Source organism: Cucumis melo, chromosome 10, assembly GCF_025177605.1.
Source record: "Cucumis melo cultivar AY chromosome 10, USDA_Cmelo_AY_1.0, whole genome shotgun sequence".
NCBI lineage: Eukaryota > Viridiplantae > Streptophyta > Magnoliopsida > Cucurbitales > Cucurbitaceae > Cucumis > Cucumis melo.
This window is the reverse complement of record NC_066866.1, coordinates 90,610-114,656: the sequence shown is the minus strand read 5'-3', so window position 1 is coordinate 114,656 and position 24,047 is coordinate 90,610. Positions and strand designations below refer to the sequence as shown.

Sequence of the window (24,047 nt, the reverse complement as noted above, 5' to 3'; positions counted from 1 at the left end):
ATCTCCAGTTTTTTGTACTTGTTCCGGTCAGTTACTGTTCCATTGATCTCTGTTATCGGCTCGGTTTCATCCATCTTCCCCTTTAACTTCATCACTGAACCGTCTGATGTGGTACCTGACTCTTCTTTTTTTTTGTAACTATGATTTTCCTTCATTTCGTCAGCCAATCGTTCTACAGCCTTCTTCATTTCCAGCAGCATTTCTTTCATACTCAGGAGCTCCTTTTCAGTACCCTCAACTCTTTCTTCCATCTATCTTTGAGCCATTTGTCTCGTGTTCACCCCCAGTTTCTAGAGGCTCTGATACCAAATGTTAGGTTTCCCAAAAAGAAAACTGTAATAACCTAACTTATTGGCAGGAAAACAGAGTATCCTCTGTAGTTTTATTTATTTATAATGCCAAATACAGTCATAAGCTTAAAGCAGTAAAGAACATCAAGGGAAAACAATAACAAATAGCATACCAACATGTAGTCTACCCTAGGGTAACCTTGGCTACAGCAGCCGCCCTCCCAAGCTTTTATCAAAATAAAAACCTACTTCCCCAATCCCCAAAAGATGCTATATATAGGCATTATCCAACACTCTCTCTCTCCCTGGGTCCCACACGCACGATCCCCCATTTATTTTCCTTTTCCCACATTCCTGTCCAGCTGAATTACTTTTCTGTCCCTCCTTTTATATGTATGCAATATGGGAGGTCTTACAAAGTGATAGAATATGCATCTTATGATTAAGACATTGAAGTAACAGAGAAGGAAAAAATAATAAATAATAAAAAGCAAGCTGTTTGAAAAGTTCATAAGAAAAACTTATCGAAAATAAACGCATCTTTGATTTCTTTTTTCTGAAACTGAGACAAGCCTCTTTATTAATAATAAACGAGACAAATGCTCAAAGTACAAGAGTAATATACTAAGAGTAAAATAAGAAAAAGACAAAGTCAACCAAACAAACTAAACTAAACAATGATGAACCCAGACAAAACGTATGGGAAAACGACCAACAAACGATCACAAAATAGAAACAATGAAAGAAAGAAAGCAACAAAGAGTTGAGACGCTAGTAAAGATCTTAATACAAAGAAAATATAAACACTTCAATGAAGAGCGCCCACTTCAGACAGAAATTTTGAATACCACATGCTTCAATTTGAAAGGAGAAGAGAAAACCAAGAAGAGGCAATCGGTTGCTTCAAAACTATCCAATCCAAATAAATTTTTCCAAAGATCTTTGCCCTCCACTAAAAATCATAATGACGAATACAAAAGATCCAAAAATCTAAAACTTTTAAGCTATCTGCATCAATTAGAATTTTTTTCTCTTTCTTGAATATGAGAGAACTAGTTTTGAATAAGAGTTCAAGATATTTGAATCCCAACACTTTATCTGCAGCCTTCAAACCTTACAAAGTACCCAATTATTGGATCAAAAGGTGGCTGAAATCAAATCTCGAAAGAAAACTAATTTGCAATTTTCAACTGTCAAGAAATTATCTTCATTAGCCTGGATGAGAAGGAGGAAGATTATCAAATTTTCATTAAACCGAAATGATGCCACAATCATTGATTAAGGGCAACAGATCCTTGGGCAATTCCGAGGGAACTTTGATGGGAACAACACTGGCTTCACCAAATAGAGAAGAAAGATCAGCCCCTACAACTTCTTCATTATTCTTGAAATCAAAACCATTTGGAAACCCCAGGGACTTCTTGCTACTGACACTAAATGGAGACTCCAAGGTCTTGGAGGTTGGTTTGTCAATGTCGGCACAACAAGAAGAACCTCGAAACAAATAAACTTTAGAGTTAAAAATGGGGAGTTTTGAATATATGAAATGCTTGACAGGAGACCCTAAGTTTACTAACCTGGAAAGACAATTAGAAATCTGGATTTTGGAGCTGCAAACCTCCAAAAGGTCAAGATTGTTTGCAGAGATAGAAGGCTTTGCATTATGCTTCCAAGAGGGGGCTGAAAATGGTAACTTTATGTCACATTCTCAAGTCAACTCAGACTTTGGCAAGGCATTCCATAAATTATTAAAACATGTATGCTTCCTAGAATAGTGCTTCAGAAATTTCGGAGCATGTATTTGGAGAGCTTTGTCAACTTGTGAAGGATTAGTCTTATTGCAGAAACCAGAAACGAAAGGAGAAGGATCTGTGGAGGCCAAAATAGGAAGTTATAGTTGGTTGGAGGCAAAGCTGTAATCTTTAATTACTTTTGAGGAAATCTCAATAGTAATTAAAGGTGATTAACCCTTTTTTCTCTCACTACTTAGATTTACAGCTGCCGAATTTACAGCTATGACCACTAGGGTTTTCATTAATTAAAAGTGGAGACTGTTCAAATTCCCACCTAATGGAGTTGGCTGCCACCTATCTAACTTAACCTTTCATCTTCTCCAGCGTCAGAGAGCTGGTCGGAAAATGTTGTAGAGATTGAAAAGGGTTTCTACATTTTGGTAAAGTTGCAAAAACCCATCTTGGTACATTAAGTACAGGTGCGAAGGAGGAGAGATCACACCCCTCATCGAGCAAAGCTTCTCTTACCCTCAACTGGTCAATGGAATTGCCGTAAATGTCTTGTACACTTGGAGATTTTCAGGAAAAATGAGGATTTAGAAACTCAAAATCTCCAAAATGTAGAAATATGTTTCCCTCTTTTGGTCAGAAATTTTGATCGTTGAAGGAACAAATCTACACTGGTTTTTCTTGGCCTTAATATGGGCTTCACTACAGTTGGTAAAATTAAGGGTTTCAGCTGCCATTTCTAGGAGTCCTCCAAAATGGTCTCTGATTGCTTAGAAAATACTTCTACACCAAAAATCAAGAGGAAGGTTCTTCACTTTAATTCAACCTCCATAGCATTTCAACATCAATGGCCTACTATGTTTTGCACCGTCCCATTTTTCAAATTTAAGGTGGAAATTGCCTCATTCTTGCCATTTACAATGAAGTCACTAAGGGACCTTGATCAAGACTGATCAGAGCGTTTTCATCATAAAGGGGGTTAATAACAATGCTGGAATGGACTTTTGATTCCAGAAATTTACGAATCAATCTCCAATCATTAGAAGCGAAAAGTTTTGATATCGTCAAGAGGTTATCAAAGTTAAGCTTAGCCACCTCATGGTTTTTAATTTTAACCATTGTTTTTTAATTGACGAGGGTGACAGCTGAGACCTGAGAATGAACTTTATGACTGGTAGTCTGGCGAGGTTCCATTTTTCCAGATCTAGTTACTGATTGGTAGGAGATTTTGAATTTAACAGGAGCAGCATAGCTTTGTTTTTCTACCGAAGGTTGGAAGGGAAAGTTAATAGAAATGGTTGAGAACCAATGGGAGTAGTCTACCATGTCTACATACTTTTCCAGCATTAGACAGAAAGGAAAACTTAAAATTTCTCTCAAACGGAGCCCATTCGAATCTAAAAACCTGCACCCCCAACTCTTCAAGATGAAAAGAGAAAGAGAAACGCAAGAAGATGCAACCAACTGCCTCAAAACTGTCTGGCCAATGCAATCCAATACCCAAAGGAACTCGAAGAAGTCTTCCAAACCAATTGAATTTGTTCCCAAAAGGAAACCCCAGTAGTTACTCCCCTTTGGCAAGCCAGAAAAACAAAAACCAAACACAAAAACCAATATTGAGCAATCTACTACAATCAATGAGGCCTTACTTGCTCATACATGCAAAGAGAAATCATTGAAAGACAGAAGTTGGCCCAACAACTGGGAGACTACACTCAATGACCGAAGATTCAAACTAATATAAGTCCACAATTGGCAACTATTGACTTTAGATGATCTAGTGTTTTGCAAGAGTGGAGAAGCATGCGAGTATAATTCTTAACCAATAAATGGAATTTTTAAAATCACTAACCATAATAGTACCATCCGTAGGAAAGGGAGGATTCAAACATTCGAAATCACCGAAGTTTAAAAAAATGTTTCCCCTTTTAGGATCAGTAATCTCAATCACGAAAGGTACAAATCCGCAAAGATTCTGCTTAACTTGAATCCTAGCTTCACTGCAGTTGGTAAGATTTAAAGTGTCCATGGAAAGGCTTTCAAGTCCCCCAAAATGATCCCCGATAACCTCGAAGGTTCTCCTGCTCTAGTAATACAAAGGGAAGTTCTTTATTTTGAGTCATCCTCAATAGCCTTTCATGGTGAGCAACCAATTGTGTTCGTGTTTATCCCATCTTTTGAATTTTAGGTGAAAAGAGCCTATCGTCTACCATTTCCCTTCATTACCCATTGCTTCTGCTTTTCAGTGTTCAAACCTGAGGAAGGCCAAAAGGAAACTTCTGCTACATTTGTATCGGCCAGCGCTACAGAACTAATGTAATCCCCTGAAGCTTTCTTTGTGACAGACGCATTGCACTTTTTTTGTTTTACTTTATCTGTATAACTCATATTGCTTTCCATAATAGTGAGAATGTGCTTCAAGTGATTTCTAGAAAACCATTTGACATATTCCTCCTTAGAAGAAAAATTGTCCAACATATTTAGAAAGGATCTCCATCCCTGTTTGTTTTCCCCTGAGCACACCCTTATATTAGAATGCCCACCTGATGAAGACCAAAAGTCACAGCTTAATACCCATCCAATCTTTGTTTTAAATTTTGAAACTTTCAATCTACCTCTATCCACTTCACCTGGCTTTTGAAAGAACTTGTCCTCTGGCCCTCTTAATAATTCTCAGACCGCGTTCAACGGCCATTCTAGATGAAATTCGGAGACTGACAAGATTCTACAAGCTTCCACATCTTCAACATGAATCTGATTTCCTTTTTTCTAATGAGACTTAAAGACTTCCAACTGAATACCTCCATATTTGGATGAAAACACCAGCGGCCAGATGGAAAGAGGATAGAGGGAAAGGGAGGATAGAGGAGTGAGGAGAGAGGAGAGAAGGGAGAGAGAATTTACCTTTTGTCTGAATTGTTATTCCTTGTTTTGTTGTTATCACCAAAGTTTATTAGATGACGTGAATTCTGCTCCTAGTCCATTCATGTACAAATGTCCTGCTAGATGTACTTTATCCCAATCGAAAATTGAACATTTAATCCTTGATTTCTACTGCAACTACACAATGCATGATGAGGAAAACTTGGTTGCTGCGAGAAGCAAAGGGAATTTACCTTTGTGGTAGGCGGACAACTCACTAATCTCCTTTTCACGGTGTATGTTTCGGCTAGGGTCTCCATCTAAGGATTGTGGTGACAAGAGAGTTGGATGGATGTGCAAGGATTGAAGAAAACGACCAACGGTAGCTTGGAGAGAGCAGCAGTATCAGCAGAGAAAGAAACGGCGGCTCCGACGACCACTCTAGTGGCGGCGGCAGCTGTGGCTAAGGCGAGGCTAGTGCAAAACTAAAGTTGTCTTACACCAATTGGTTTATGCCAATGTCGGCTATGATTCTGTCACCATGCTCTGACATCATATTGAAAAGAAGAAAAAGAAAACATTTGCAAAGTATACGTGAAAAACCCTAGCATAGGGAGAAAAATCCACAACAGAAGCCGCTCTAATTATTTTCTAAAAATCAAAAGAGTACAGAAGGGAAGAATATATGTATATATAGGCTATAGTAAGCCCTAACAAAAATGGAAATAAAACTAGGGTACAGTAAATTACACAAATACCCTTGGGGCTATAAACACTCCACTAACCCTTAATTTCCAACAAATTAATATAAATAACACCTTTAAAGCATTTTAATATGAGACTTCCAATTTCATTTTCAAGAATTCTCCTTTTCTTTTTATTTATAGAAAACTAAAATTTTGTATAACAAATCTGAAGCAAGCCAAAGAGACTAACAAACCTATATGTCAAAACTAATAACCAAAAATGTAATCGAGATAAAGCAAAAACAGTCGGAGGAGATTTATAGAATAATCTTTTGAAACGGAGACAAGCCTCTTTATTAATAATGGAAAATGAGACTAATGCTCAATGTACAAGAGAATTATACTAACTGCAAAAAGAAAAGACAAAAACTACCAAACAAACTGCCCAAAGAAGATCTGCCCAAAGAAGATCTCAGCCAATACAAGGAAAAAAGACCAAAACAAAACAATCACAAAGAACAAGCTAAAAAGGAGAAATCCAACATAAAAATGAAGCTAAAACAAAACCAAAACAAAGAGATTTGAATACAAAGCATAACAAAATAACTCTCTCAAAAGGAAACATTCGAATATAGAGACTAGCAAGAAAAAGCAGCCAGCTATCTCAAAGCTATCATGCCAAAGTAGACCAAAACCAAGAAGAGGCCTGAAAGAATCTTTCTAAATATCAGCATCAGCATAAGGTTGTACTTTTGCAACACCTCAACACCCCATGTTGAAACTTCAAAGACAAAGATTAATGTTCCAAATGAAAACACATCCCCTAGGTGTGTAGAAGTATAAAAGTATTCACCAAAATATTTATCCCGTAAGCCACTCTAATAGATTCCAACACCTTTTACGACCATAACACGATTTATAGAATAATCTTGAAAATTTAATCTTGTTCATTTGACACTTTTCCAGATACAATACAAAACTCTATTTGAATATTTATGCAACTAACCACTTCTTTCTTAAATTTATAAAACCAATACAATTCCAAATCCCTTGTCCCGGATGAAAGGTAGAAGGAAAAAACACAGATTTAGGAAGTATACTAGGAGAAAAAGTTGTGTGCTTGCCTCTTGTTGAATAGCTCTTTCCACCCATCCTAAGATACGCCCAAGTTGTGAATTGACCCAACGCAGCACCAAGGTTCCAGATATAGATTCGATCTAAAAGAGTTAATGTAGGTTGATGAGAACAAAAGAATGATATTCACGGCTGAAACTAGGTACTAGGAGGCAATAGCAATTTTAAGGATTTGCCCTCCTCATTGAAATAATGAAAAGAGACTAATGCAAGCTACTGCCTTATATATTACTACACCAGCTAACAAAATAATACATACATACATGTTTCTGAAAGAATGGGGGGGGGGGGGGGGGGGGGGGGGGGGGGGGGGAGGAGGCAGGGCAAACTACTAATAAAAACAATTGAAATCTTACTGATGGCTGATGGGCAACACCATAATATGATTCAATAGCAGGCCTTGTAATCTTTTTAGAAAATAAAGTACTAAATTCAAATTTCTTTATAAACCAGGCCCCCTATCTTATAATTAACATTGCCTCAACATATCTTATGCGTATACTCCTGAGGCTGAAAATGTTCCCTATAATCATTTCGAAAGAAATTTAACACTTACAAGGGAATGGAAGGGAGATATTTTCCTTGCAACACAAAGGAAAATGTTAGGCAAGTTGCAACAACATTATGTCTAACCTGGTATAGAGAAAGTTTTCTGATATGAATCTCGGCACCCATCTCTTCACATGCGGATGTTATGAGGGTCAATATATACTCCTCAAGGCTATTGGCTGCCGGAAAAACAGAGACGACATCCTCAGTCAGATGTTCAATTCCATCAAGGAAGGGTTTCTGCAAGGTTTTCCAATGAACTTAGATTTCTGAAGAATACCCCCACGGCCTTAGGGATTGAAAAGACAAATTATGAAAGTAACTTGCATTCCCAACAATGGTTAATTGGGTAATTGGATAAGATGCTACGTTAATTCTCTTTTACCCCCATTTGTAATAAAATTCTAGTATTTCCCTTCTGTATGAAACAATTATTGTTATTCTAATAAAAGATCCACTATATTCTTGGAGGATTATTCCTTGAGAATACTTAGACTACATCAACTACAATCTTACCAGTTTGTAACCATAAAGTTTATGGAGAAGTGAAGCTGAAACGATAGTTGCTTGAGTATCCCTTTGAGATAAGATTGGTATGAAAAGAGATGAATCCCTCTTTAGAAGTTTCTTCGTTTCTTCAGCAAGCAAGGCTAAAGAATGTTCATGATTTGTCTCAGATTTCTCCACAGAATGTAAAACCTGCAAAACAAAACAATTGGTAGTACCGGTAACACAAATAGCATTCAACACAGGGAAATGTAGTTTGTCATATTTTCGAACTTTTTAGAAGGGAATAGAGTACAATTACAAGTTGTAGATAGTTGAGTAAATTGTTAAGATCCAAGGTAGTATGGGATGCCTTTGTCCCATATTGGTTACAATGGGATGACCAATGCGGTACTTAAGTGGTTTGGCTCTTCCACCCTAATAGTTGGCTTTTGAGGTGTGATTCTCCAAGGTGTTTAAGTACCTAACAATGGTATCAAAGCCGGGTGTCGATGTTTCGGAGTGGAACGGGCAAAGGATTCTGGTCAAGTTTGCCCAAGTGAAATGCGGCCAAAGTAGCCGTGGGATGTTGGCTTTTCGAGGATGAGGTATGTTGGCAAGCTAGTCTTGAAGCAGCTGTTTGCATCTTCTTGGGGTTCTCTTTCTCCTATCATCTTGAAGAATTTGGTGTACAAGAATTTAGATTCGAGCGAGCTCTTTTGAGAGAGTTTTAAGTTTTGCTTTGTATTTAGCTTTATGATGATGTATTGTCTTTAAGTGGCTTTGATTAGCTCGTTATTTTTCTGTTTGAGTTACTTATTAGGTTGCCATCATATTTATGTTGCCTGATTATAGTCATTGTTTTAGTTTTAGCCTGTATTTTCTCTTTGTTTCTTTTGCTCTTAGTATAATACCTTTGTACTTTGAGCTTTAGTCTCATTTATTATCATTAATAGAAGAGGTTTGTTTCCATTAACACAAACGAAATCAGCATGTATTCCACAATATGGAAACTTCTCGGCAAGATCACATGGAATCAGCGAGAATAACTGCCTCTTCCTAGTGTTCCTTAACCAAAGAGCTTGAAGACTATTTGGTGCAGGCTATCAGTTTAAATTGGAGCTCTTTTGTGACTTATTTTAGCCAATTACTGGTTTTAGTTTTCTACGTAGTTAGGTGTTGGTAAGGAAGGACAAAAGGAAAACCGATTCCGTACCAAATTGAAGTCTAGGACTAGAAGCAAGGCTACAAGTTAATTCCTATCATCCTAACGTTTTCAAAATATTAGTTCACAAGCCAGGATTCAACATGATTATACAACAATCTCCAAAACACAAGTCCATTCATCATGCATCAGCCAAAAAGTGAAGCACAAATAATGTTTTTTCTTACCCTTGAGAATGCAGACTTAAGGGATGATAATATATAGAATTCAATCTGCTCTTTATCTGTTCTCGACATTGATTCTGCCTGTAATGCATATGAGAAATAAAGTTTTTACATTTCATACATCTGAAGCACTTGGTATAAGTAGAAATGGGAAAACAAATTTGGTTGATGAATGTTGTTGGAAAAGGCATTATAAACATCCTATAACTTCCAAATCCAGGACCTCTTTCGTTTTTTCGGGTGAAACTAAAAGCCATGCATATTTATTTTAGAAGGGTAAAAATGGAACTGTAGAACTAAAGTCAGTTAAGAAGAAGGTAGAACTTTAAAATGTTAAGTGCCGTGAGTGTGGGTGAACATCATTTTTGGGAAGTTTCTGTTGGGTAGAAGTATCATCTCAAAGAAAACAATTCCTCTATGTTACAAGAGCTTACTTGTACCAGAGGATAGTTCCTAAATAAAATAATATACTACAGTTTTCTAGCCTGTGTGAGAGAAGAACCCATCACTGATAAACTTATTTGGAGCGTCCATGTTCTTCTAAAAAAACATTGACGTACAGTTTCAGATTCTTCCAAAAGCAACCTCCTGGCAAGCATTGCAACGGTGACAATATTCCCCATCTTTCTTGGATCCTGCAAGATGCATAAGAAATATTACGATGCTGGATACCAATCTACAGATGTTGCCCAACAGAACTTTATAATTAGAGATATTCAAAAGATTAAGACAAAAAGAGAAACACTATCCAAGAAAAAGGTTTATATCAAAATCAATATTCACGGCAAAGAACCCTTAAATGCTCTCCACTAGCTTCAAACGTTTTCCAACTCAAGTAGTCCAACCTCCAAAACCTTTCATTACCATAGTTCGATTGTGCTTGTTGATGAACTCCTCAATGGAACCTTGGCCTAGCTTGATTAAGGCATTTTCAGCAAATAACGGATTGATGATGATTTTTGTTTTTTTCTTGAAATGGAAACGAATCTCTTCATTATGATAATGAAATGAAACTATGTTAGGACCCAACACCTGCCACCCAATAAAATCCCAACAACACAATAGAGAAACAGAGACAGTACTCTGTATTTATATATTGATAGAAATATAGTAGAAGAGGAGTTCATATAGATATCCTCAAACAAAGAAAATACCACGGTAGATAATAACAAGAAAACAGTAAAGACAAAAGAAAGTCACTCCAGCTAATTCGAGAATGATGGCCTTCTCAAAAGCTTCTGCAACTTTTCTCTAAAAATGACCTGCCCTCAGCAATCCCAAAAACATTCCCTTATATACTCCCATACCTTCCTGTGGGTCCCACAGCAGAATATTCCTTCTATAATCCTCATAGGTTAAGCTCTCACCTGGTTATTACCTTTTCTGCCCCTTTGTTTGTATGTGTGAATAATGGGGGTCTAACAAACTGATGCTCAAAGTACATGAGAATTATACAAAGAGGTTGGAAATGGAGATATCATTCCAAAAAGCAATTCGAGGTCCATTTCCAAGCTTGAAAGTGGACAATGCTTCCACCTCGAAAGCCAATTCATCTTGTCCATTTTCAAGCTTGGAAATGGACCTCAAATTGCTTTTTGGAATGATGTGTGGGCTAAAGATATCTCCTTTAGATTTTGTTTCCCAAAGCTGTTTAGAATCACCTTGCTATAATGGATCAGTAGCTGCACATTGGGACCATTCCACCCTTTCTTGCTCCATGATTCTTAAAAGACTTCTTAAAGAAGAAATTTCAGAATTTCAGCAACTGCTTCACCTCCTTTCGCATACGAAGGTGGTAGAATCTACGGACGAAAGGATTTGGTCACTAGAACCATCCGGTAAGTTTTCAGTTAAATCTCTTGTGAATCACTTTTCAGCATCTTCTCCGATAACTAGAGAGACCTACAAAGCCTTGTGGAAATCCAATAGCCCTAAAAGAGTCAGCATTTTAGTTTGGATTATGCTTTTTGCGGTTCTAAACTGCTCTTTGGTCATGCAAAGGAAGCCCCCAAATGGTTGTCTTCTGCCCTCTGTATCCCCTCTTTGCCTCCATGAAGAAGAAAATTTGTTGCATCTGTTTTTCTCCTATCCATATTCAACTGTGTTGCGGCAATATTCTCTCTTTATTTGAAGTAAGCTGGTTTTTGGCAGAACATTCAGCTCCAATGTAAGGAAGATCATTTTGAGCCCATTCTTGAAAAAGGGGCCATGGCTATTTGGACTAATTTTTCCAAATCACTGCTTGCAGAAATATGGTTCAAATGAAATCAAAGGGTTTTCCATTATAAGTTCATGGGTTGGTCTCTGACTTGAATACCATGTTCTAATTCTGCATTGAATATTGGGAAGAACCTTGATGAGAACTGTTCTGACTAGGTCTCTGACTTGAATACCGTGTTTCATACTCCATTTTCATAAGGAATCTTTCCAACATTTTAAGGAAAGACATGCACCTCTGCTTAGCTTTCCTTGAATGAACCCTAATAGTAGAACAACCCCCTTTCGCTGGCCAGAAGTCATAACATAAAACCCATTCTTTTCCTGATCTGAACTTTGAGAGCTTCATTCTTCCACGGTCTACTTCTCTGTGCTTCATGTAGAAGTGATCCTCAGAACCCTTTGAAATCTATGCTACCGCATCCATGAAACATTTCAATTGATCTTCAGAGACTGCCATAGTTCTAAGTAGTTCCACGTCCTTAACATGATAAAATCTAATTTCCATCCAGAAACAATAAAACAAATGCATAACTTTGCAGCTTTCTATTTCTATTTTCACTTCAAACAAAGCTCGGAAAAACTCAATAGAGCAGGAAAACTTCTGATTTTTCTACAAAGTTCTTTATGTACTGTTCTGTTCATCTCTTATGCTTCACTCAGACGTTAGTTCTCCAAGTATACTGATAATTGTTTTCCCCATTTATCTAGGTAGCACCAATGGAATCCGTTTATAACCCGTTTATAAAGCCAATTGATTTATAATGTGTCATTTTTCTTGTTTCTATTTAGGTTTTTCATGAGTATGATTTTAACCTTTATAGAGTGATATTTCTAATGTATCTATGATGTTGTTATTGCCTTATGTTTTGTATGGGCCAACTACTTTATTTTGGTTTTGTATTGGCTACTATCAGCCTAGAGAAAGGATAATTTTATTTTTTTTCGCACTGTAGATATGATGAGGATGCTAAGGGAATGTCAACCTAGTTGAGATGTCCGGGTGCGCCTACTAATCAGCCTCTCTCTCTTTCTTTGCACATTTTATAACTCTTTTGTACTATGAGCTTAAGTTTCTATTTTTAATCATTAATAATGTTGATACTTGTTTCCTCTTCAAAAACAAACCTTTATGAAGTGAATTTGATAGGGAAGAAAATAAAAAAACGAATTCCGAACCGAACCGGTTCAATTTGAACAGTTAGAACGGTGCAGTTTGGCTTCATATATAATTTTGCAAAAACATGGTTCTGTTCAATTTTACCACCAAAACGAACTGCTCAAACCGAACGAACCAACCGTTTCCACCCTACTTTGCCAACAACTCTTCAGTTGGAAAAAAATTATGTTTAATGGACTTCTGTTGTAGTTTTTGAAGGCTTGGTCTCTCTTTTCTATTTTGTTTTGTTCTTGTTACTATTTTATTGTCCTTTGTAATTCCAATTTCACTAGTTTTGTTTCCTTGTATTTAAACCATTAGTCCCTTTTCATTTTTTCAGTGAAAAAGTTTCGTATCCGTTTTCTAAAAAGAACTAAAATTCCAATAATCAAATTCAAGCATAATACTTGGAATGGTAGAGCAATTTTTCTGTCTACTTTTAAACAGAAGCAACAATTTCATTGGTTAAGCACCAATGCTAAAGCCCCTGTGTGTATTGTGCAAGAAAATTCTTCGTACTTAACAAAGTTAAAACCCACAGCCCCAGCTCAGGTTTTGCAGCCAGAAAATAGTTTATCGAACCTCAGAAAAGTGCAGATGGTAGTCTCCTAGCATCCTATCAGCCCAACCCTGGATTGGAACGATGAAGGAGTTCAAGAAAGAAAATTCTCGAGAACTCCCTTCCTCTTCCAGTTCCGAATGCAAACTCTTTAAGTGTAGCCTCTCCTGTGGACCCCTTTGTTCCTTCAGTGGTACTTTCTTCAATTGCTCGATTGCATGTTGCAGCATGCCTTGCTCGGATGTAATAACAAACTGTAATAGAAGATGAAATAAAAAAGATGAAATAATGATGAAATCAAATGAAAATTAATCCATAAATTTAATGTGTCAGACATTTAGTGTAACTTTTACCCTAAGCTTTAAAAAGTGTTTAACTTGGGCTAGGTTTTTGTTCGAAGAATCATTGAATAAAGTATTCTCACATGCATCTAATAAATAATAAAACATATATGATATACGAACTTCATGGGATGTGCACAAAAATGACATAGCTGGTTTTCTTCTGGGAACAGTAGGCGCCCAATAAGTTTTTTCTTTTTTGGGAGCAAACAGTCTCTTCATTTAAGATAATGACCAGAGCTCAATGTACAATATGGATACAAAAAAAAATGGTGTTGATTATTTCCTTTTTTGTTTATATTTTTATTGTATTTAAGATATATGTGTGTATTTATCTTTTCCTTATTTGTATTTTCCTAATTTGTATTGGGTATTTCTTCCATTAAAGAAAACCCTTTTCTTTCTAAGAGAAGAAAGCACCTTTTTAAGTAGGTATCATAGCAGCGAAACCCTGAAAACAATAATTTTCTCAAAAACTAAAAATAAAACCCTAGTTTGTGCCCCCGCTGCCGCCCCTCACCTCCAACCGTCGTCGCTGGTCTTTTAGAGCTCATTGCCACCACTTCACCATCAAAATCGCCATTTTTTGTAAAAGTAAACAACCTCTTTATTAATATACTAATAATGAGACAAAAGCTCATAGTACAAGGAAATTATACAAAGAGCATGTAAAACCATGGATTAGGAGATGCATGTAGACAACTCAACTAGGTTGACATCCCTATAGCACCCTCATCATATCCAACCAAGCTAAAAACCAAAACAAATGAGTAATATCCAAAAGCAAAACAAAACCAAAAGAAGTACAAAGAAATACAAATAAAAAGACTAAAAAAACTAAAACAGGCTAAACATCCATCTAAAGAAAAGGCGACTGATTAGGCTTATATCTCGCACTGAGTCAATCTCGAGATCCTTGGAGAAGGAACACCATGAGGAGGCTAAAATTTGATGACTCCATCAAGGTCTTACGCTGAGAAGCTTGCTCTAAGAAAATCTCTAGATTCTCCCCAAACACAATTCTAACAACAATGCAAACAAGTTAAGAATGAGCAATCAAAAACAAATACCGTAAAGAGTCACTAGCGGCAGTGCATATAGAGCAGATCGAAGTAGACAAACTGTGATTATACATCTTCCTTTTTAACAACCCTAAACTCCAAAAGCCATTTTTCAAATTAGATTACCGATTCGACGTCGACTTCTGTGTTTCCATAGTGATTTTTCCAGCTTTTTATTTAGAGGAATGAATTAACTCAAAATTTTCTAATAGGAGCCAACGACCACTATCTTTGATCGATTATTACCCTGACTTTCCTGTGTGACTAAAGCCCTATAAGATTCTGAATCACTCACTTCTTTAACCTTCAAGTTTTCTTGAAACAATAGTTACTAGCAAACTACTTTCTGCTATACAACTAAACATCTTCTTCTTCCTCATGTCATACTGCATGCCGGAATTCATCTTGTCATACTAGATTACCTCCAAAAGATCAAGGCTCCAACATGAACTCTACTAAAGAAATAAGTTCCAACCAAATACACAATCTCTCTATGATCATACAATCTATATTCATTTGTGATCCAGAAATCTTTTTACAAATAGTTCATAAGCAACAAAAGTACAGGAGAACTCCACAAGGAATTGAAAAATCTGGATCAAAACTTTACTTTTTGTTACTTGTAGCAAAATCAAAACCGAGATTATCTTCTTTATTTGCTTCCTAACTACCATTATTTTTTAGTACCTCCTAGCTCCCTTGTATTCCCCATAAAGACTTTCAATGCACTACCACATCCATGTCTACTTTCAATGCTGGAGATAAAGTTTATAAAACTCAAAGCAAAGATATACTACAAGCTTCAATGATCTCATGCAAGTGCTGTGGGATTTCTTCTCTGAATTTTTGGAGAGAAGGTTGTTCTTCTTCTATACCTTCCTCCACAAACAACTCACGGACATCGCTAATTATGTTCTCCAAAATCTCAGAATCTTCAACCTCCTCCCCTATTTAATCTCTTCTAATTCCTCACTACTTACACTTAAAACTGATTCAACACAAGAGTCTTAAGTTTCTTAAGCATCGAGACTGCCAGCTTCCTCTGGATTAGCACTCTTGCTCCTTGCTTATATTTTGCTCACACTCTTATTGAGGGTTCAATGTACCTCCCAATTCAGCAAGGTTGTTCGTTGTTCTCTTGGTGTTCCCTCTTCACACATCTCAAAGCTTATTGTGGGCAAATTGTCAGCTTACTTTGGGTTCCTTTTGTCATTTGGTTTAATTAATTACTTTGTACCTAGTTTACATTCTAGATTTCATACATTTATTGTTGAGTTTGATTTAGCTATTGTTTGTTCTGTTTTAGCCCTTTTGGTCTCTGACTCTCTTGTACTTTAAGCATTAGTCTCTCTTATTCTTATAATTATTATTATTAATAAAGAGGCTTGTCTCCATTTAAAGAAGAAAGAGTTCTTGGATGTCTCTTTTGATTTTGCTATCTCCACATAGCTTCCCTTCATACTTTTGTTCGGCTGCTTCATAATGGTGTTGAACATGGTTTGGGTAAAGAACCAGATTTTGTATTCATGGTTGTCCTTGAAGTCTCCCAACATTTTTATGAAACTTTTACACCTTTGTTTATCTTCACCGATGGGGATATGAATAAATGATCTCCCTCCCGTATGAGGCCATGCAATGCATCTCAGAACCCACCCACTTTTGGTTCTGAATTTGGAAGTTTCAACCCTTCCACACTCAACTTTTTCTTTCTTATAGAAATTATCTTCTTTAGATTTCTTACACCATAATTTCCCAGGCATTTGAAACAGATCATCATCTTCCACATTACTCCACCAAGAGCTAATTTATCCCTATTAATTTTTTGCCCCAAACACCGTTTAAACAATCTTATAGCCTCCTCAAACTTGGTGAGCATTTCCTCATCACAGTTGCAAAATATAAGTATATCATCGGCATATTGAAGAATGGAAATGTGGATCTTCTCCTTTCCCACCACAAAACCTTCATAATGCTTGTTTTCGTACAACTTATTGATGATATCTCCTAGAGCCTCGATGACAAGAAGGAAACAAAAAGGAGATAGGGGTCTCCTTGACAGAATCCTTTAGAAGCCACAATTCGGCCCCGAAACTTTCCGTTGATGAATATGGAAAAGTGGGGATTTTTCAAATAGCCCATCATCTAGGATGACCATGTGGTTCTAGGATGACCATTTGGTACATTACCTTTTCTAGAAAACCCCAATCCAGTCAAATGCTTTTTCTAAGTCAAGTTTCAAAATCCATCCCTTTCTCTTTTTAGCACGATACTCTTCAATGATCTCATTACCAATTAGCATCACATCTTGAATCTGTCTTCCCTCGATGAAGGCACTTTGGAATGGGCTTATAACAGAGTCCACAACTTGTTTCAAACGTTCAGCTAGAACTTTGGCCACCATCTTGTAGGTTAGGATAGTGAGGCTAATAGGTCTAAAATCTTCTACATGAACCGAATCTTCTTTCTTTGGAATCAAACAAATAAAGTTTTCTTGGACACAAGCATTTAGTCTTTCATTGCGGTAAAAATCACCAAGCAGATTGTTAAAGCCATTCATTGAGCTTATAATGAGGAAATCCGTGGTAAAGCCATTCGGACCTAGGGGTTTGTTCGATCCAAGAGCCTTTACAGACCCGAAAATTTCTACATTTGAAAAGGGCAAAAAGTAGCTCATTCTAACTTGGAGTAACACAAGACCAATCAAGGATTAGAAGAGTGAATCTTTCCATGGGATCCTTTTGTAAAGAACATCAAAGAAACCCAACATAAGTCTTTCAATGTCCCGAAAGGACTTAGCGGCTGCCCCTTGATCATCCATCAATTACGTAATTAGATTCCTCCTTTTCTTTGCGTTTAGAAATGGATGGAACTTTCCTCGACTATTCATGTAGTATGAAATCGGCCCAGCCATTCCCATTAGGACTATTTAGAGCTTCTTTTGTAACCTTGTTACAATCTTTAATCATCAACCAGCTATTACAAAATCTGAACAGAGAGGGCCCCCATAAAAATGCACCAGCATCTAGTAGTAAGGGAAAGTGATCAGAAAAGGTACGTGCTTCGTGGGAGACTAGTATTTTCAAACTCTTCATCCCATTCTTTTTCTTTTTCTTTTTTTTGGAAAATGAGACAAGCTTCTTTGTTATTAATAAACTCAAAGGACAAGAGAGTTATACATTGAGAATAATAGTGAAGCCTAGAAATGAGGGAGATAGAGAGAGGATCAGTAGGTGCACTCAAACATCTCAACTAGGTTGACACCCCTCCCGGACATCTCAATTAGTATTTTCTTTTTTGTTTTTTGAAAAGGAAACGAGTTTTACTATTATTAATATTGAAAAATAGAGAGACAAAAGCTCAATGTACATGAGGGTTATACAAAGAGCAATTGGAGGGTGGAGAATCAGCAAGCACACCCAAATGTCTCAACTAGGTTGACACCCTCTTAGCGTCCTCCTCATATCCAAGAAGCGAAAATAAAAACCTTTATACTAGGCTCCTATTTTCAATACAAGATCAACAAAAAGCCACTAATACAAGGCGAAACATAATAATAATAATAATAATCTGTCCATATGAAACATAAAAACAAAGGCAGCAGGCCGAGAACAAAAGAAGATTAATCCTCGATTAAGCAGAAAACTGGTTGAAGCAGAGGGCTAATCTGAAAGACATAATGTTCGAGGACTTCAAAGTGGAGAGGCTAAAAAGGCTGGCCAATTTAACAAAATTTCCTGCAAAGAGTATTCCCGAAAAGATTAAGATAATGAACACCATGAAGATGCATTCAAACAAGCAAAATCATAAAGTTCCATCCAAGTCGATGGTTTATCATGGTTAGTTTCTTTCAAAGCAAACTTCAAGTAAGAAAGCTTTTATTGCGTTTACCCACAACAAATCAGCTGTCTTCTTCTTCAAGACTGGACCGGCAAGGATTTGAGTCACATTGTTCTTAAAATCTTGATAAAAAAACCCAACAAATATTAAAGGTTTGGAGAAGGCGGAACCAACATTTAGATGCAAAGAAGGTCAATTAAAAGGTGCTGGATATTTTTCAGATTATCAACACAAAGGGGGCAGGTATGAGGATAGAGAACATCGGAGGGAAGCTTTCTTTGAAGTACTGATGCACAGTTTAAGTTTCCGAACAGCATAATCCATATGAAGATGTTTACCCTTCTTGGACTATAAGATTGCCAAAGCCTTTTGTACAGAGAAATATCCATTGGAGAAGATGTAGAAAGATGCTTAACCAAAGATTTTACCAAGAAGGAACCTGAGGTTTCAAGGGACCAAAACCTTCAGTCCGCAAAGGAGGCTGGCTGTGAAGAAGAAATCTGATTCAACAAGGACTGGAAGTCTAATATTTCCTCATCATTGAGCAGTCTTCTGAAATAAATGGACCAAGAGCTGGTAGAAGAGTCCCAATGATCAGAAATTGACCCATTTGGAATGAGTGCAATCCTAACCAGTGTTGGAAATTTACACTCCAGGTTAATTCTGTCCATCCAAGGGTGCTTCTAAGATAGCATTCTGCTGCCATCACCTAATTTGAAAAGGGCCAATGAATCAATTTTCTGCCATTTCCTTGATATGCTAATCCAAGGACTTTAGGCTCACAGTTTCTTTTCCACTTGAATGCCAATTAAAGGTGCCGCTGCCATGAATGCTTCTAATCACTTGACATCAAAGGGAATTTTGTTTGAGAAATTTCATCCCCACTTAGACAATAATGCCAAATTCTTATGCTTCAGCTTACCCAAACTGAGTCCTCCATCTTTATATGATTTAATGACAGCATCCCATTTTGCCAAGTGGTTTAGCTTTCCTCCCTTGTTTTCTTCCCAAAAGAACTTCCTCATGATTCAAAGAGCTTAGGGCAGATTCTGGTATGAGGAAAATAGATATATAATATGTGGGGAGGCTGGACAGAACTGATTTGCATAATGTAATCCTCCCACCCCCTAGAGAGGCTGTATCTTCTCCATTTATCCAGCTTTCCATGGACTTTATCAAGAATAAGCTGCCAAAACAGAGCACGTTTTGGGTAACCTCCCAAAGGAAGGCCAAGATAAGTGAAGGGGAGCTTCCCACCTTGCAGTTTAAATTGTTTGCTGTTGAAAGAATTTTGCTGTCCTTAATATTTATCCCGCACATGGATGATTTCTCCCAATTAATCTTTTGACCGGAACACCATTCAAAGACCAATAATGCTTTCCTAAGGTTTTCCATCATTTCCTCGTCAAATTTACAAAACACAAGAGTATCATCCGCAAATTGAAGGATAGGTATGTGAATCTTGTCTTTTCCAACTACAAAGCCTTCAAACATTTCTTTCTTATAAAGGTTGGAGAAGAGACTTCTCGAAACTTCACTAACCAAAAGAAATAGGAAAGGAGAAAGAGGATCTCCTTATCTAAGACCCCTTGAAGCTGAAATTCTTCCTCTTGGCCTACCATTGATGAAGACTGAATATTTAGGATTCTTGATACAGCCCATTATCCACAAGATCCATCTTGCGTCGAAGTTCTTCTTTCTCATTACTTTCAAACTCTTTGGTCTGGATCCATCTCAACTAGTATTTTCAAACTCTTCATCCCATTCTTTATTGATAAAAAAAACCTATCCAATAAGGATTTAGAGATTGTGTCATCCTCTCAAGACCAGGTGTATCATCCATTCTGAAGTGGAATATCCATGAAGTTTGCCAAATCAATAAAGTTGTTAAAAAGCCTCATTCCTCGTGTACTTCTGCCGAAAGGGAAACGTTCATGGGCCCAAAGAGTAACGTTAAGATCTCCACCCATACACCATGCCTCAACACAACATCTAAAAGGGATAAATGCTCTGGCCATACAAATCTTCTCTCTGTAATAGCATTAAAACTATCCAACTTGAACTCCTGTATCAAGACTACATCCAGATGAAGATTTTTAAGAAATTTCTTGAGAGCTAAATGCTTGGAAGGATCTTTCAGGCCCTTGTATTCCAAGAAACAACTTTCATTGGGGATTGAATTGATTAGAACAATTACGTTGATGATATCATTCTTACAGGCAATGATGAGACAGGACTGACTATTGTGAAGAAAAAATTAGTTGATGATTTCTAAATCAAAAGACCTTCAAAATATTTCCTAGGCATCGAGTTTGCTAGGTCCAAAAGTGGCCTTATTGTCAACCAAAGGAAGTATATTCTTGATCTATTGAAAGAAACAGGTTCACTTGGTTGCAGGGTAGCTAAAATTTCGAAGCTACAACTGAAAAGGAAATAAAAGAAAGAAAAAAGTACCAAAGACTTATGGGGAGATATGTATCTCTCTCACACATGTCCTGACATCACATTTCCAGTTAGTATGGTAAATCAATTCATGAATGCTCCTGGACAAATCACTCCAATGTTATTTATAGAATCCTAAGATATCAGAAAGGTACTACAGAAAAAGGCATATTGTTTAAAAAACATGACGACCTAAATGTCGAAGTGTACACTAATGTTGATTAGGCAGATAGCAGAATTGATAGAAGATCCAGTTCTGGCAATTGCTCCTTTGTTGGAGGAAATCTAGTTACTAGGTGAAGTAAAAAACAAAGTGTGATGGCAAGAAGTAGTGCATAAGAAAAATTCAGGGCATTAGCCCATGGTATTTGCGAGGGCATATGTATAAGAAGATGCTTGGAAAAATTGAGATTCTATCAGACAATAGCTATGCGCATTTATTGTGATGACAAGGCAGCAATTTCCAATGCCCACAATCCAGTTCTTTATGATAGGACAAAACATATAGAAGTTGGTAAACATTTCATAAAGAAGGAAATTGTTCAAGGAATAATATGCATCCATCATCTTCTGACAATAAAATAAATTGCAGATGTGTTAACTAAAGGTCTTCCAAAGTGGCAATTTAACAACTTAATTGACTAGCTGGGCATGGATGATATCTTCGAACCAGCTTAAGGGGAAGTGTTGATTATTGCTTTTTTAGTTCACATTTTCTTTGTTCTGTATTTGTTTTTTTTTTTTTTTTTTTTTTTTTTGTCACGGGACATTTATATTTTCATTGTATTTAAGATATATTTGTGTATTTATTTTTTTCTTATTTGTATTTTCCTAATTTGTACTAGGTATTTCTTAATATTAAAGAAGACCTTTTTCTTTCGAAGAGAAATAAGAGAAAGCACCTTTTTACACAAAAGGTCATAAGGATCATGAGGTGCACATGGACATCTCAACCAGGTTGACACGTCCAAAACACCCACATCATGCCCAACTACCAGAACGAAGCCATACAAGGCAAACAAAGCAGATTATAGACATAGGGTCTAATACAAGAAATTATTTAATAGGCCATCATGTGCCTTAATCAATTTTTTTTATCTTTACAATAATTTTTAAAATAAGGGGTTGAATTAGCGAAAATTGAATAAAGGACAAAAATTGCAACACTTATCTAAAACCCAATTTGATGGAAATGAAAGTTTATGGAGAAATTTGATGCAACTAACCATGTTTAGGGGTAAGATTTTGACTTTTTCCCTATACCTCTTCAGAAGCATATTGAAAACACTACGTTCATTTTTTAGTATGGACAGTACACGACTGCATCTTGGACGGTTTTGCATGGGAACATCTCTGATGTCCCTGTTTTTCTCATTAATCTTGGCGTCCTCCTTTTGTATTTCCCATCATTAAGGTTGAGGGAGAAAGATCACTTATTTCCGATTTGAATGCTTTCTTTTCGTTTCTCACAAACAAAACAAAGAAACAAAAGAGGGAAAAAACACCACCACCAACGCTACTTTAGAAAATAAGGTTACAGATATATTTGCAATGGGAATGTCAAGTTCAGTAATTTTTCCACCTCCTTTTCTAGTTCATACAGCAGCTGAAATTCTTTGTTGAAATGTTTGATTCTTTTCTAGTTAAAGAAGATATCAGATCCTCATAATTATCAAGCGTTTGATTCTTTTTTAGTTAAAGAAGATATTGGATCCTTATAATTATCATATGTAGCATACTTTTATGTCATTAACGTGGTTTCTTCTAAAATGTGCCGTCCTTATTCCTCACATACCAGCGATATCTATATGAGTAAAGTGATTTACTTAATTATTTCGTTTGTTAATATTGATCATCTGAGAAACACAAATATGCCTGGAAATTTGAAATTAAGGAATGGTGAATTACCTTAAAACTAATGCCTTAAACTTTTCATATGATAATTTAGTGACTGTCATACCTGGCGAAACAGTACCCAAGTAAAGCAGGTGTAATGGATGGTCTCTGTGATTCCAAGAACACGCCAGGTTGACTTCAAGAGTTCGAGGATTTCTTCTACCTCCTGAAAATATAGATGGGTTACATCCATGCAGATCGAATGCCATAGTACTGCATCTAAATTTTTTTCAATTATAAATGTAAATGAGAACAAAATGTTCTTTTTGATATGAACTTCTCTATAAAACAATGGAAAAGATATAAATATGTTCGAAGGGCAGGGTGGAAGAAATCTATAAAAGTAGTCTTAAACAAAAACAAAATATTAGGATAGTCTTTTCTATTGCTTTTTTTAAAACGGTTACGAGCCTCTTTATTAAATATATTAATAAAAGAGACCAATGCTCAAAGTACACGAGAGTTATACTAAAAGTAAAAAGAGTGATCACATACGAAAGTAAAAGACGAATTGAGCAAACAAAAACAACACAAGCGAATCCCTGAGCAAAATAGAAGAAAAATAAGAACAAAGCAAACTTAAGAAAACTTTCCATAGCCCAAGAACAGCTGAAGATTGCGGACTAAAAACTTCAAAATGGATGGGAGGAGAACACCAAGGGAGAGCAAATTGCCAAGCAGCTGAAGATTACAGTCTTTCCTGTTTCTTTACTTCTATCCTTTTTCTTTTTCTTTTTCTTTTTCTTTTTCTTTTTCTTTTTCTTTTTCTTTTTCTTTTTCTTTTTTTCCCCCTTTCTTCTATGGAAACCCAAACTTTCACTGACTAAGGAGAAAAGGAAGAATACAAACGGGCTTACAGAAAAGGATAGCATCTATAACCTACTGGATAAAGTAGAATGAGAGTCCACAAAAGGAAGAAGAATAAAAGCAAGCCTTTTAAAATTTTGGTAAAATTTGAAGATTACTGGTGCTGGTTGATTTGTCATACAGTACGAGTATAGCAAATGGTGTATGAGAAGGCAAAACAAACTAACCTCAGTCAACTTTCCCTCATCTAACATATCAAAGACACTAGCAAGAAGTTTCTCGTAGAGCCTGACATTGAGAGGATAACCATCAGCCCAGTGACAGACTTCACCCGTTAAGTCACCCCGAGCTGGCCTCTCAGCGAGTGAAATGGAAATCTCCCGAAGCAATCTCAGGCATTCTATTCGCTGAAGTTCCCCTGTAGAAGGTGGGAGAGACTGAAAATTCCAAAATGTCAGCTACAAATGTGTGTATATATATAGAAAAGAACAGCACAAATATTTCTTTTTCCGAAGGAACTATACTTCTTGTTGAAGGAACTTATGGCATATTGGGTTTATTCTTATTTAATATTTTTCATATTTGTATGT

General features: G+C 36.6%; 2 protein-coding genes across 11 annotated transcripts in view; both read right to left on the bottom strand.

Moving 5' to 3' along the window:
- Positions 1-24,047, bottom strand: part of LOC103489571 (protein unc-13 homolog) — a 68,189-nt gene that overhangs the window by 30,024 nt on the left and 14,118 nt on the right. For all 10 annotated transcript variants that reach the window (XM_051090949.1, XM_051090955.1, XM_051090951.1 and 7 more), the window contains exons 11-18: positions 23,685-23,894; positions 22,715-22,816; positions 13,097-13,327; positions 9,699-9,773; positions 9,142-9,219; positions 7,780-7,962; positions 7,348-7,503; positions 6,705-6,797 (exon numbers count right to left, since the gene is read on the bottom strand). In XM_051090949.1, coding sequence (XP_050946906.1) covers positions 6,705-6,797; positions 7,348-7,503; positions 7,780-7,962; positions 9,142-9,219; positions 9,699-9,773; positions 13,097-13,327; positions 22,715-22,816; positions 23,685-23,894 — 1,128 coding nt within the window. The remainder of the gene's footprint in view (positions 1-6,704; positions 6,798-7,347; positions 7,504-7,779; positions 7,963-9,141; positions 9,220-9,698; positions 9,774-13,096; positions 13,328-22,714; positions 22,817-23,684; positions 23,895-24,047) is intronic.
- LOC127151378 (uncharacterized) lies at positions 1,074-2,200 on the bottom strand. Its single transcript, XM_051090956.1, has 2 exons — positions 1,868-2,200; positions 1,074-1,784 (listed from the first exon to the last, which is right to left on the bottom strand). The coding sequence occupies exons 1-2, from the start codon at positions 1,950-1,952 to the stop codon at positions 1,540-1,542; spliced, it is 330 nt and encodes a 109-aa protein (XP_050946913.1). The 5' UTR covers positions 1,953-2,200; the 3' UTR covers positions 1,074-1,539.

What these genes read in the sequence shown, in the direction of transcription:
- LOC127151378 (XM_051090956.1), bottom strand. Translation starts at nt 1,952, where the DNA reads ATGCAAAGCCTTCTATCTCTGCAAACAATCTTGACCTTTTGGAGGTTT. An exon ending in ATTTCTAATTGTCTTTCCAG is followed by an intron (nt 1,785 to 1,867) that starts GTTAGTAAACTT and finishes ATTTGTTTCGAG; the next exon opens with GTTCTTCTTGTTGTGCCGAC.